General features: G+C 45.7%; 2 protein-coding genes and 1 long non-coding RNA gene across 4 annotated transcripts in view; 1 reads left to right on the top strand and 2 right to left on the bottom strand.

The window, feature by feature from the left end:
• LOC137803233 (trichohyalin-like) overlaps positions 1 to 3305 on the bottom strand; it is a 16901-nt gene extending 13596 nt beyond the window's left edge. Inside the window, 7 exon segments of the mRNA XM_068601512.1 lie at positions 101 to 207; positions 304 to 469; positions 685 to 755; positions 884 to 961; positions 1035 to 1172; positions 1358 to 1528; positions 3052 to 3305. Of these exon segments, the coding sequence (XP_068457613.1) occupies positions 101 to 207; positions 304 to 469; positions 685 to 755; positions 884 to 961; positions 1035 to 1172; positions 1358 to 1498 (701 nt within the window). The 5' untranslated portion in view covers positions 1499 to 1528; positions 3052 to 3305.
• Positions 1 to 5200, top strand: part of LOC137803238 (uncharacterized) — a 5531-nt gene extending 331 nt beyond the window's left edge. Inside the window, exons 2-3 of the long non-coding RNA XR_011080037.1 lie at positions 1370 to 1548; positions 4181 to 5200. This is a non-coding gene — a long non-coding RNA (uncharacterized lncRNA). The remainder of the gene's footprint in view (positions 1 to 1369; positions 1549 to 4180) is intronic.
• Positions 3672 to 15000, bottom strand: part of LOC137803236 (thrombospondin-type laminin G domain and EAR repeat-containing protein-like) — a 13817-nt gene continuing 2488 nt past the window's right edge. The window contains exons 6-15 of one of the 2 annotated variants that reach the window (XM_068601519.1): positions 14799 to 14952; positions 11273 to 11404; positions 10588 to 10705; positions 10386 to 10500; positions 7706 to 7886; positions 6778 to 6830; positions 6520 to 6696; positions 4890 to 5068; positions 4647 to 4748; positions 3672 to 4518 (exon numbers count right to left, since the gene is read on the bottom strand). In XM_068601519.1, coding sequence (XP_068457620.1) covers positions 4365 to 4518; positions 4647 to 4748; positions 4890 to 5068; positions 6520 to 6696; positions 6778 to 6830; positions 7706 to 7886; positions 10386 to 10500; positions 10588 to 10705; positions 11273 to 11404; positions 14799 to 14952 — 1365 coding nt within the window. In that variant the 3' untranslated portion in view covers positions 3672 to 4364. Of the gene's footprint in view, positions 4749 to 4889; positions 5069 to 6519; positions 6697 to 6777; positions 6831 to 7705; positions 7887 to 10385; positions 10501 to 10587; positions 10706 to 11272; positions 11405 to 14798; positions 14953 to 15000 lie in introns of both variants that reach the window. The other variant, XM_068601518.1, reaches the window with a different exon arrangement.

Here is a 15000-nt window from a genome sequence, read left to right as displayed (position 1 = left end):
AGGTTGGTCAACTTACATCAGGTTGGTCAACTTACATCAGGTTGATCAAGTAAAAACAGGTTGGTCAACTGACATCAGGTTGATCAACAGTCAGACGTACCTGTCGGCGGCGGTTTTAACGGTGTGACAGTGTCGCTTCAGAGCGACTACAGACCCCCAAACTGACAGTAACCGAGCCTGTTGCTGACCCACATGACCTGAAAGACACTGGACACACACACACACACACACACACACACATCATAAGTCAGAGAATTCACCTGAAGAAAATCACAACAATAAGAGTAAAAGTAAGCTGCAGACCTCCCTCTCTCTCTGCCAATCATCCTCTCTCTGTCCCGCCTTCTCCAATGCTATGGTCCAATCAGATGTCAGCTTCTGGAGGTCCTCCCTCAGGGCGTGGTTGGCCTCTTCTGATTGGCTGAGCTGCTCACGGAGGAGAGCGTTTGTGTCAGCCAATCCGAGAGACCTAAATAGAGACACACACACACACACACACACACACACACACACAGGTGAGACAGACACACACAGGTGAGACAGACACACACACACACACACACACACACACACACACACACACACACACACACACAGGTGAGACACACACACACACACACACACACACACACACAGGTGAGACACACACACACACACGCAGGTAAGACAGACACACACACACACCTCTGTTGTTCCTCCTCCAGCCTGATGAGGGCGCTCTCTAGAGCGTCACTGTGTTCATCCCTGATCCTCCGCTGCAAAACAAATACAACAAATACAGTACACAACATGTGAGTACTGCAAGAACACTACAATACACCAAGTACTCCAGCAGTATTAGTTTCAGTAGTAGTACCAGTAGTACTAGTACTAGTAGTCTGACCTGGCTGCTGAGCAGCTGTGTGTTGACGTTCTTCAGCTGCAGCTCTGATCGCTGACATTGATCTCTGTACTCCAACACCTGCACACACAGTACTCTCAGTACTACACTGGAGTATATCCTGTAGTATTAGTACTCCAGTAGTACTCCTCACCTTGTTCTGCAGGCGGTGGATGAGCAGAGCCTGTCTGGCCTCCCGCTCCTTGCCCTCCCTCTCCCTCCTCTTCCACTCCCTCTGCTGCCCCTCCCCCTGCAGAGAGCGGGCGAGGGAGGGAGACACTGACTGGAACAGCTGGAGAGAGACAGAGAGAGAGAGAGAAAGAGAGAGAAAGAGAGAGAGACAGACAGGTGCTTTAACACTAGCGAGAGAGAGAGACAGGTACGATGTAGTGGTTAGACTCACCCTGATGATCACATGACCCCCTCACCCTGATGATCACATGACCTCACCCTGATGATCACATGACCCCTGCTCACCCTGTCACTCAGAGCTCTGCTCCTGGACTCCAGCTCCTCCCGCTCTGCTCGACTCTCAGCCAGCTCCTCCTGCAGACGGCACACCTCCCGCTTAAGCTCCGCCTTCTCCTGCTGCCACCCAATCAGAAGCTCTGACTGCATGATGACAGGTCGACCTCGTGTTCAGGGATCCTGCACAGGGAGACAAACAGGTACTTTAACACTAGAGAGAGAGAGAGAGAGAGAGAGAGAGACAGGTACTTTAACACTAGAGAGAGAGAGAGAGACAGGTACTTTAACACTGGAGAGAGAGAGAGAGACAGGTACTTTAACACTGGAGAGAGAGAGAGAGAGAGAGAGAGACAGGTACTTTAACACTGGAGAGAGAGAGAGAGACAGGTACTTTAACACTGGAGAGAGAGAGAGAGACAGGTACTTTAACACTGGAGAGAGAGAGAGAGACAGGTACTTTAACACTGGAGAGAGAGAGAGAGACAGGTACTTTAACACTGGAGAGAGAGAGAGAGACAGGTACTTTAACACTGGAGAGAGAGAGAGAGACAGGTACTTTAACACTGGAGAGAGAGAGAGAGAGACAGGTACTTTAACACTGGAGAGAGAGAGAGAGACAGGTACTTTAACACTGGAGAGAGAGAGAGAGACAGGTACTTTAACACTGGAGAGAGAGAGAGAGACAGGTACTTTAACACTGGAGAGAGAGAGAGAGACAGGTACTTTAACTTGCTTGCATGTATGTGTATATATATATTTATACTTATTTCTTACTTATGTATACATCTGTTACCCCCTGTTCCTGTTATTATTTATTTTATTTTATCATCTGTGTGTTTAGCTTAGCTTACGGCATTGGGATGCTGCTAGTACGACAAAAAATTTCTCCTTGGAGATTAATAAAGTACTTTTCATTCATTCAACACTGGAGAGAGAGAAAGAGAGAGACGGTCACACAATACATGTTACAGTGTGGTATTAGTACCTTTACTGTCACACAGTACATGTTACAGTGTGGTATTAGTACCTTTACTGTCACACAGTACATGTTACAGTGTGGTATTAGTACCTTTACTGTCACACAGTACATGTTACAGTGTGGTATTAGTACCTTTACTGTCACACAGTACATGTTACAGTGTGGTATTAGTACCTTTACTGTCACACAGTACATGTTACAGTGTGGTATTAGTACCTTTACTGTCACACAGTACATGTTACAGTGTGGTATTAGTACCTTTACTGTCACACAGTACATGTGACAGTGTGGTATTAGTACCTTTACTGTCACACAGTACATGTTACAGTGTGGTATTAGTACCTTTACTGTCACACAGTACATGTTACAGTGTGGTATTAGTACCTTTACTGTCACACAGTACATGTTACAGTGTGGTATTAGTACCTTTACTGTCACACAGTACATGTTTTTGTAGTAGTAGGAATACAAGCAGTACTGTGTTTTTGTAATGGTAGTTATACTCGCAGTACTGTGTTGTTATACTGCAGTAGTGGTAGTTATACTCGCAGTACTGTGTTGTTATACTGCAGTAGTGATAGTAATACTCTCACTACTGTGTTGAGTACTGCAGTAGAGGTAGTACTAGCCAGTAGTACTAGTTGACTGCATGAGAGGTCTTAACCGTTATAAACACCAACAGCAACAAACGGTGAATAAAGTGAATTTAACTTCGTGACGTCACCTGATGAAGTTGCTGGTGGTGACGTCACCGATGACGCTGCTGCACGAGCTTCACTCACGAACCGTGGAAACCGTTTAAACCGCTTGAAACGTTTAAAACGTTACAAACTAGATCCGCGCGTCGTCTTCAGGCTCCACCTGCCGCTGCATTCAAACCAGGAAACATGACCGCTCACCCCGACGACGCGCGTCACGTGACGCCGAGGGAGGTCACGTGACGCAGAGGGAGGTCACGTGGCGGGAAACGAGGCGGTGAAAGTAGAACAGCGACACCTAGTGACCGATACGAATAAATACATGTATATGAATATTACAAAACAATGAAATAACTGATACATCAAATATACATTTAAAAAAACAAAAACAAAAATATATGGAATAAAACTGTCCCGTTTGAAGACCAAATAAATGTAAATGAATAAATGAAATACTGTGCAAATATATAAATAAGGGAGAAATTATAGAAAACTGGTTGTCATGGAAACAGAAATAACAAACTGGAGAAGAAAATCAGACAAGATAATTTATTTAAACTTTTTTAATATATACATATATAAAACTGGACGATTATAAATTGCAAATTCTGTCACGTGTTTATAATGAAAATGATATATTATCCAAAGCAGCTATAGGACACGTATAATAAATATCTGTTTGTCTACATGATGACATTTAAAAGACACCTGAGGGTCCAATATTGTCTCTAAAGGTGTAAAACTAAACACACACACAGTTCAATGAACTTCATAACAAAAGACACACATCTATATTTCTGAAACACAAGTGCCCAGCACAACTCTCAACACACAGTGATATGAAGAAAATATTCAGCTTTAATGTCAGAAACATCTGAGGCAGTTTGAATTTTCAGAATAGCTTATCAGTAAAATTTATCTCTAAAAAATAACAATCCTATTATATTTCTTGCAGTTTACAGTAAAACATTTGAACCATTATTGCTTTGCAAAAACAACTTCAAAAATAAGGTGTGCCCTTATTTTGAAAATACAACATTCTCAGGATTTGCTCACTAGCGTTTAAAATATGAAAACAATTACAAAAATGATAACTTGCAGGATTCTACAGATTCTACAGATTTGAGTCCTGAGTCCTCTTTTCTCTTTCAACAGCTTTTCTTCGGCCACTCGCGTCCTCGTCAGCTGACTTCAAGTGTTCAAATAAACAGTTTGAGAAAAGGGCTTCATCAAATAATCCAGTTTGAAGTGTTTTGGTGTTTGAGGACCTGGTGGAGCCTGAAGGGGGCGCAGTCCAGTCCTGCAGTGCTTTTGCAGCTTGAGGACTCAGGACGACCTGTCAGTACGTCCTGAGTCTGAAGACCTTGCTGAGCCTGGAGGTGGCGCTGGAGTACACGAGGAAGGAGCCTTCAGCGGTGCTGAAGTGTTCCCAGTCTCTGCAGCCGAACGTCGGCAGACTGTGCACCGGAACGAAGCCCTCGTAACCCTGCCACCTGCAGGCACAACACACCTCGCCCACCTGTGAAACAGTCTGACCAAACAGACACCAACAGACACCAACAGACACCAAGAAACAACAAGAAAACAACAGACACCAGCGACTGCAGCAAACAGGAAGTACCTGTAGACGACGCTGTTCAGAGAGTAGGAGCTGCCGTCATGGGAGTTGGCTACGACCAGGAAGCGTTCCTCCCCGACGGTGAAGAACTCCCAGTCCACAGCACTGAACACAACGACATGGCGACACCTCAGAGGGCAGTAACAACGCGTTGTGTTGTTTCTGTCTCTTTGTGGATGCTTTAAGGCCGTGGAATGACCGGCAGCCCGCTACAGGTGCTGCTCCGGTTAGAGCACAACACGTCACCTGTGAGTGAGGATGTCCTGGAAGCGGATGAAGCTCTGTGTGAGCCGGTTGAGCTCGTACACGGTGGAGTTGATGCTGTAGAGGTTTGGGCCGTGGTTTGAAACCTTCTGGCTGTTGGCGACGGCGAGGAAGAACCTTCCATCCATCTGGAACGGCTCCCAGTCCGTCGCTCCCACCGTCTGAAAAACAGAATATTCACTATGTTTAGTTTCTTCTGCAACCAGTGTTGCTTGCTGAGGGTGTGATGCCTCCTGCAGCCTCTAGAGGGCACCAGTGGTTGTTACCTGAGCTCTACCTGGAGCTCTAGGACTTTGGCTGTAAACAGAGTTTGATGCTGTCACAAGTTAAATTAAAGGTTCATGAAGCTTTAACACCTTTTCTGTGGTTTTTAAATCCAATAAAGACCTTCAGTGAGATGATCCACCCTGACGGACGAGTCCAAACAGTCTGCAGCTGGAAACCCCCTCACACACACAGACACACACACACAGACACACACACACACACACACACACACACACACACACACACACACACACACACACACACACTAATTACACTCCTGTGGTTCCTGTGTTTTAATCAGAGCGTGATGAACTAAGGCAGCAGAAAAAGTAGAAAGAAGTGCTTTCATGTGAGCGTCTGCCATCATCAGACGCTTTAGCAGCGTTTGACCTTTTTACTGCAGGACGTCCTGAGTTATGATGCAGAGAAGGAAGCCAGCGGCTCAGAGGACGTCAGCTGTTCCTCAGGATCAGGCGAAGCCTTCATTATGAAGCTGTTAGTGTTCCAACGAGGGAGAGACTCAGAAACTCTGACAACACGGGAACGAGTCAAAACCATGACCCAATGAAACAGGTTGAGGTGAAAAACACCTGGTGGAGAGGTTTGATGAGCTCATCAAAGACCTGAATGCGCCTTTAATCCAGACAGAAGTCTCCTCTTCATTATGTCTGTCTCACCTGTACAGGTAGAGGCTCACCTGTACAGGTAGAGGCTCACCTGTTCAGGTAGAGGCTCACCTGTACAGGTAGAGGCTCACCTGTTCAGGTAGAGGCTCACCTGTACAGGTAGAGGCTCACCTGTTCAGGTAGAGGCTCACCTGTACAGGTAGAGATTCACCTGTACAGGTAGACACTCACCTGTTCAGGTAGAGACTCACCTGTTCAGGTTGAGATTCACCTGTTCAGGTAGAGATTCACCTGTACAGGTTGGGATTCACCTGTTCAGGTAGAGACTCACCTGTTCAGGTTGAGATTCACCTGTTCAGGTAGAGACTCACCTGTTCAGGTAGAGACTCACCTGTTCAGGTAGAGACTCACCTGTTCAGGTTGAGATTCACCTGTTCAGGTAGAGACTCACCTGTTCAGGTAGAGACTCACCTGTTCAGGTTGAGATTCACCTGTTCAGGTAGAGACTCACCTGTTCAGGTAGAGACTCACCTGTTCAGGTAGAGACTCACCTGTTCAGGTAGAGACTCACCTGTTCAGGTAGAGACTCACCTGTTCAGGTAGAGACTCACCTGTTCAGGTTGAGATTCACCTGTTCAGGTTGAGATTCACCTGTTCAGGTAGAGACTCACCAGGTGAGGCAGCACTCCCTCGGCTCCACAACAGCAGGACACACTCACCGGGATGCTCTGGAAGCTCTGGAAGCCTCCGTGCAGCCAGACGTAGACGGTGGAGCTGATGACGGTGGTCTGGCCGTCGAAGGTGTTGGCGACCACCAGGAAGTGGTGCGCGCCCACGGAGAAGAACTCCCAGTCGTACGCGCCGGACGTGGCCAGAGTCTGGTTGACCTCGAACAGCTGCAGGGACACCAGAGGACAGGCGGTCAGGACGGAGGCCGGACAACGACCGGCGACGTTCAGGACAGGTAGGGAGGACACCTTTGTGTTTGGGTTCCACCTGTAGATCACACTGAGGATGTTGTGGTTGGAGCCTGAGGACACAGAGACACGCTGGAGTCACTTCACTTTCATCACTTTATTATATGATGTGATACGTCTTTAATAGAATATATAACGTCTCATCTGATGCTGGAAAAGACAGGTTGAACTGTTGCTTTAAGTGTGTGTGTGCATTGTAGTCTGTGTGTGTAGGTGTGTGTGTAGGTGTGTGTGTGTGATTTAACCACAGGCACCTGCATCGTCAGCTGACTTTTTTTTCTTTCAGTGATTTTCTTTCAGATGGTCAGATCAAAAATAATCTTTCCTTCCTTTCAGCTCAGATCAATGAGTTTTATCTTTACAGGTCTCACACACACACACACACACACACACACACACACACACACACACACAGGTGGTGGTGTGTTTGATGTTAATTGTTCAATATAACAGACGAGAGGAGATAGAAGCTCTGAACTCTCTGAACTTTTCCAGAGCTTTGAACTCCTGAGGTTTCCCTTCACAGACGACCTTTTAGTAGCTGCTCTGGAGCTTTTGATCTGATCACAGGTTCTTCTTCAGCTCAAGAAGCATCATAAATGATCTTTGATCTTTGACAGAGATTTGGACGATCAATACAGACTTCTGATCTGCTGAATGCACAGAAGTCTGTAACAGAAAGAGAAGAGGGCCGAGACCGGAGCCCTGAGGAACTCCACGGGCTGCTTGTACTGTGTGTGTGTGTGTGTGTGTGTGTGTGTGTGTGTGTGTGTGTGTGTGTGTGTGTGTGTGTGTGTGTGTGTATTTATATATATACACACATATATATATATGTGTGATCACATGGTTGAGCAAGTTATTGACGATTGATTGGAGCATATTGATTGACATCAGACAAGTAATCCTTCTTGTCTTCCTGTTCGTTTACCTTGTCTGTGATTGGCTACCACCAGGAAGCTGTGGTTGTGGATGTGAAAGGCCTCCCAGTCCAGAGCGGCGTGGGTCTCCAGAGTTTGGTGACGGAGGAAACGCTGCCGCCGCTTATTCCACCGGTAGATGACGGACAGCTCAGGCTCCGCCTCCATGGAGTTCGCCACCACCAGGAAAATCTGATGAGGAGGAATAAAACAATAGAATCCTAAATCCAGAATGAGTCAGCTGTTTCACACTTCCTGTTCTTTTTAACATTTACCTTATTCTGAACCTAAACACTCCTCTGGTGAACATAAACACTCCTCTGGTGAACATAAACACTCCTCTAGTGAACCTAAACACTCCTCTAGTGAACCTAAACACTCCTCTGGTGAACCTAAACACTCCTCTGGTGAACATAAACACTCCTCTAGTGAACATAAACACTCCTCTGGTGAACCTAAACACTCCTCTGGTGAACCTAAACACTCCTCTGGTGAACCTAAACACTCCTCTGGTGAACCTAAACACTCCTCTGGTGAACATAAACACTCCTCTGGTGAACATAAACACTCCTCTAGTGAACATAAACACTCCTCTAGTGAACATAAACACTCCTCTGGTGAACATAAACACTCCTCTAGTGAACATAAACACTCCTCTAGTGAACATAAACACTCCTCTAGTGAACATAAACACTCCTCTGGTGAACATAAACACTCCTCTGGTGAACATAAACACTCCTCTGGTGAACATAAACACTCCTCTGGTGAACATAAACACTCCTCTGGTGAACCTAAACACTCCTCTGGTGAACATAAACACTCCTCTGGTGAACATAAACACTCCTCTGGTGAACATAAACACTCCTCTGGTGAACCTAAACACTCCTCTGGTGAACCTAAACACTCCTCTAGTGAACCTAAACACTCCTCTGGTGAACCTAAACACTCCTCTAGTGAACCTAAACACTCCTCTAGTGAACCTAAACACTCCTCTGGTGAACCTAAACACTCCTCTGGTGAACCTAAACACTCCTCTGGTGAACCTAAACACTCCTCTAGTGAACCTAAACACTCCTCTGGTGAACATAAACACTCCTCTGGTGAACATAAACACTCCTCTGGTGAACATAAACACTCCTCTGGTGAACATAAACACTCCTCTAGTGAACCTAAACACTCCTCTGGTGAACATAAACACTCCTCTAGTGAACCTAAACACTCCTCTAGTGAACATAAACACTCCTCTGGTGAACCTAAACACTCCTCTAGTGAACCTAAACACTCCTCTGGTGAACCTAAACACTCCTCTGGTGAACCTAAACACTCCTCTGGTGAACCTAAACACTCCTCTAGTGAACATAAACACTCCTCTAGTGAACATAAACACTCCTCTGGTGAACCTAAACACTCCTCTAGTGAACATAAACACTCCTCTGGTGAACATAAACACTCCTCTGGTGAACATAAACACTCCTCTGGTGAACATAAACACTCCTCTGGTGAACATAAACACTCCTCTGGTGAACCTAAACACTCCTCTAGTGAACATAAACACTCCTCTGGTGAACATAAACACTCCTCTGGTGAACCTAAACACTCCTCTGGTGAACATAAACACTCCTCTGGTGAACCTAAACACTCCTCTGGTGAACCTAAACACTCCTCTGGTGAACATAAACACTCCTCTGGTGAACATAAACACTCCTCTGGTGAACATAAACACTCCTCTGGTGAACATAAACACTCCTCTGGTGAACATAAACACTCCTCTGGTGAACCTAAACACTCCTCTGGTGAACATAAACACTCCTCTGGTGAACATAAACACTCCTCTGGTGAACATAAACACTCCTCTGGTGAACCTAAACACTCCTCTGGTGAACATAAACACTCCTCTAGTGAACCTAAACACTCCTCTAGTGAACCTAAACACTCCTCTGGTGAACATAAACACTCCTCTGGTGAACCTAAACACTCCTCTGGTGAACATAAACACTCCTCTGGTGAACATAAACACTCCTCTGGTGAACATAAACACTCCTCTGGTGAACATAAACACTCCTCTGGTGAACATAAACACTCCTCTGGTGAACCTAAACACTCCTCTGGTGAACATAAACACTCCTCTGGTGAACCTAAACACTCCTCTGGTGAACATAAACACTCCTCTGGTGAACCTAAACACTCCTCTGGTGAACATAAACACTCCTCTGGTGAACATAAACACTCCTCTGGTGAACATAAACACTCCTCTGGTGAACATAAACACTCCTCTGGTGAACATAAACACTCCTCTGGTGAACATAAACACTCCTCTGGTGAACATAAACACTCCTCTGGTGAACCTAAATAACATGGTGATGCTAACTTCCTGTTGCTCTATCTGATTGAACATCTTCTGATTTCAACACAACGCTCTGCTGGTACACGGACGACCTAGAAGTTAACTTATTTTAATCTGAAATCCACCTCAAGCACAATATGAAATATAAAACCTTGTGATGGATTCGCTCCCTTTCATCTGACAACAAAGTATTTAACGTCGGTTCTGAAGTGATGTTAAATCAACACCACTTTACTTGTTTTTGTTGATTAGTCGATTGGCATCTTCTGATCAGCGATCAATGGATGATTTCTGACTGAGGCGTTCTTCTGAAGGAAGAGGAGGTCTGAAGCTGGAGCAGCTCTCACCTGCTCTCCGATGGTGAAGTGTTTCCAGGCTCGAGCCTCCTGAGTGCTGATGTTCTGGTGGAGCTGGAACGAGCCGTTTCTCCATCGGTAAATACCTGAACCGGGACGAGCGTCCCTGCAGGAAGTCCACACAGGTTAGTTCCTCGTGTCCTGAAGACCTGCAGGTCGAACAGCCAGGTCTGTTTGAGATCTGGTTCGGTACCTGTTGGCTGCGGCCATGAACAGACCTTCAGACGGGATGGAGAAGACCTCGACATCGAAGGTTTCTGAGCTGGTGTACAGGTCCTGGTAGTCCTCCACGTAGTCCAGACGCTCCTGATCTGCAGGAGACGGATGAAGAGCAAGCAGGATTCAGAAGTTTACCTGGAGCGATACGCTCAAGGTACGTTTGGATGTCGTTTTGTCTTCAGTTGGGTCGTTGGTTTGTTTTTCAGCAGGATTACATGAAAACTACTCGTCTGATTGTCATGAGCATGACAGAAAACCTATCTGGTGTCTGTTGCTGGTGACGGAGATCAGCGAAGACTCTAGCAGGTAGTAAACATGGCCGTCATGTCCGATAACAAGCAGTAGAACTTCCCCCATGATCTAACCTGGTGGACGGACTCAGGCCGTCACATGTGGAACCTGTGGAGGTCCATTCCAGTCGGTATTATTTGTATAGTTGAGATAGTAAAAGTCAAATCATTGCCCCCTAGAGGCCACAGTATGAAAGTGTTGAACAAACAACGGTTTAACTGTGCATTATTTTATAAATGATAATCAGATGTCAAACAATGCTAAATAAAAATGAGCTTCAGCTGTTCAGTAACAGGAAATCAGCTGTTTATAACACCTGCTCTCATGTGATTCTTTGTGACCCCTGACCTCCAGACCTGCAGACTCACTCTGCAGCAGCGTCCTCCATGACAGTCCGTCACAGACGAACAGGCCTTTCCCCCGAGCGTTGAACCACAGCAGGCCTCCTTCTGGTCCTGAGCACGGAGGAGCGTTTCCCAGAGTCACCCTGGCCTCGGCCTCTGAAACCACCACCCAGAGACTTCAGGTTCACGGGCTGAAGAGCGTCCCTCAAGGAGCCCACTGTTCATCACTCGCTCACACGCCACTGCTCCTGGAACGTCTCCACAATCAAACATTCAAAGACAATACCTTTCAAATCAAACTCCCCAAGAGTTTACACGAGTACAGCTGGAACCATTCATCCATTAGTCCCTTCATCTATTAGTCCATTCATCCCTTCATCCATTAGTTCCTTCATCTATTAGTCCCTTCATCCCTTCATCTATTAGTCCCTTCATCTATTAGTCCATTCATCCCTTCATCTATTAGTCCCTTCATCTATTAGTCCATTCATCCCTTCATCCATTAGTTCCTTCATCTATTAGTCCCTTCATCTATTAGTCCATTCATCCCTTCATCCATTAGTTCCTTCATCTATTAGTCCCTTCATCCCTTCATCTATTAGTCCCTTCATCTATTAGTCCATTCATCCCTTCATCCATTAGTTCCTTCATCTATTAGTCCCTTCATCCCTTCATCTATTAGTCCCTTCATCTATTAGTCCCTTCATCCCTTCATCTATTAGTCCATTCATCCCTTCATCCATTAGTCCCTTCATCTATTAGTCCATTCATCCCTTCATCTATTAGTCCCTTCATCTATTAGTCCCTTCATCTATTTGTCCATTCATCTATTAGTCCATTCATCCCTTCATCCATTAGCCCCTTCATTCACAAACATTTTGTTAGTTCAAGATGTAATTATGTAAATGTTTTAGTAATAATGATACTAATGTTAATGTTTTAGTAATAATGATACTAATGTTAATGTTTTAGTAATAATGATACTAATGTTAATGTTTTAGTAATAATGATACTAATGTTAATGTTTTAGTAATAATGATACTAATGTTAATGTTTTAGTAATAATGATACTAATGTTAATGTTTTAGTAATAATGATACTAATGTTAATGTTTTAGTAATAATGATACTAATGTTAATGTTTTAGTAATAATGATACTAATGTTAATGTTTTAGTAATAATGATACTAATGTTAATGTTTTAGTAATAATGATACTAATGTTATTGTTTTAGTAATAATGATACTAATGTTATTGTTTTAGTAATAATGTTGACAGTGTTTTCAGAGTAAAGAAGACTTCCTCTGGCATGTAGACGTTCTCATGGAACTGCTGGAGAACAAGTGACTCAGAACAAGGAACATCAGCGCTCTCTGACGGCCGCGTGTCGTGAGGAGAAGGTCATGAAGGTGTTAGTGACGTCTTCACCGCATGTCTCCATGAGGAGGTGCTGCCTGAAGACACAACGAGCCCACCGATGCACAACACTGAGCCCAACAGGTGGCACCTCCTGGAAGCACCTCCTGGTAACTCCTCATGGAAGCACCTCCTGGTAGCACCTCCTGATAACACCTTCTGGTAGAACCTCCTGGTCGAATCTGGTAGCACCTTCTGGTAGCACCTCCTGGAAGCACCTCCTGGTAGCACCTCCTGGTAGCACCTTCTAGTATGACCCCCTGGTAGCACCTCCTGTTAACACCTCCTGGTAACACCTTCTAGTATGACCCCTTGGTAGCACCTCCTGGAAGCACTCTCCTGGTAGCACCTCCTGGTAACACCTCCTGGTAGCACCTTCTAGTATGACCCCCTGGTAGCACCTCCTGTTAACACCTCCTGGTAGCACCTTCTGGTAACACCTTCTCGTATGACCCCTTGGTAGCACCTCCTGGTAACACCTCCTGGTAACACCTTTTAGTATGACCCCTTGGTAGCACCTCCTGGAAGCACTCTCCTGGTAGCACCTCCTGGTAGCACCTCCTGGTAGCACCTTCTAGTATGACCTCCTGGTAGCACCTCCTGTTAACACCTCCTGGTAACACCTCCTGGTAGCACCTTCTAGTATGACCCCCTGGTAGCACCTTCTGTTAACACCTCCTGGTAGCACCTTCTGGTAACACCTTCTCGTATGCCCCCTTTTTAGCACCTCCTGGTAGCACCTCCTGGTAGCACCTTCTGGTAACACCTTCTCGTATGCCCCCTTTTTAGCACCTCCTGGTAGCACCTCCTGGTAACACCTTCTAGTATGACCCCCTGGTAGCACCTCCTGGTGTGACCAGCTTTAGCTTCAGTCTATTAGCATGACATCATAACCTGTTAGCTTTAGCCTCAGTCTGTTAGCATGATGTCATGCCCTGTTAGCTTTAGCCTCAGTCTGTTAGCATGACATCATGCCCTGTTAGCTTTAGCCTCAGTCTGTTAGCATGACATCATGCCCTGTTAGCTTTAGCCTCAGTCTGTTAGCATGACATCATGTCCTGTTAGCTTTAGCCTCAGTCTGTTAGCATGACATCATGCCCTGTTAGCTTTAGCCTCAGTCTGTTAGCATGACATCATGCCCTGTTAGCTTTAGCCTCAGTCTGTTAGCATGACATCATGCCCTGTTAGCTTTAGCCTCAGTCTGTTAGCATGACATCATGCCCTGTTAGCTTTAGCCTCAGTCTGTTAGCATGACATCATACCCTGTTAGCTTTAGCCTCAGTCTGTTAGCATGACATCAGACCCTGTTAGCTTTAGCCTCAGTCTGTTAGCATGACATCATGCCCTCTCACATGTTACACAGCCCTAACCCTCCATCTCAAACCCACTGGAGTGAAACAACAGGAACAAGAACACACCTGTAGTCGGTACACAGCACCTGTTATGTTGGAAACACACATCAAACATCAGTGCAGACCACTCTGTCAATCTCTCTCTCTCTCTCTCTCTCTCACACACACACACACACACACACACACACACACACACACACACACACACACACACACACACACACACACACACACACACACACACACACACACACACACACACACACACAGCTCAGGTTACTGAAGCCATGATGCCATCACAACCTGAACAGTCGAAGGCTTCTGATGTGGAGCCGATTCAGCGGTTCTGATCCAGGTTTCTCTTGAACATGTGTGACCCAGGAACCAATCAGGAAGCAGCATTTTGATTTACTGCGTGTAACAGGTTGATTATGATTCACGCTTTTGACAGTATTATCTTCTCTTTCAACAAAACTAACGATAGTTTTCGAGGTTACTGATCAGGATGAGACGTCTCTGAGGGAGTCCACCACCTCGCTCTCTGCTCGTCATGTTGCTGTACAAAAGGTCTTCAGACGTGTTCACCGTCCTCTGCTGGAGGCGGATCATATTCTGAAACCACAATAGTCTCAAAATACTCTTTGAGGCCCAAAGCTTATAAACAAATAGAATGTAGAAATGTTCCCTGACTCACTGTGGCTGAATGTACTCAACCATTAAACCATGTTAGCTGTTAGCTGTTAGCCAAACGAACCGCCCTTCACAATAAAAGTTCCTCCTCACCGTACGGGTAAACCGCTCCATGGTGCTGGGGCTGCAGAGACGTGGACTTTAGGACCTGGGGGATGGACAGCTCAGCCAGGCCGGGGTCAGAGGTCGGGCACAGTCTGGACGTGGCGTCAGAACCAGGAAGCAGAACCAGCTGACGCAGTAGACCCTGAACACAGACAGGAAGTGTAAATGTTTTCAGGTGTATGGACGTCCT

The sequence above is a fragment of the Clinocottus analis genome, unplaced genomic scaffold, assembly GCF_023055335.1.
Source record: "Clinocottus analis isolate CAN_PGR_092001 unplaced genomic scaffold, fCliAna1.0.p SCAF_50, whole genome shotgun sequence".
Taxonomy (NCBI): Eukaryota; Metazoa; Chordata; class Actinopteri; order Perciformes; family Cottidae; genus Clinocottus; species Clinocottus analis.
The sequence above is the reverse complement of the archived record's forward strand: the minus strand, read 5'-3'. Positions and strand labels throughout refer to the sequence as shown.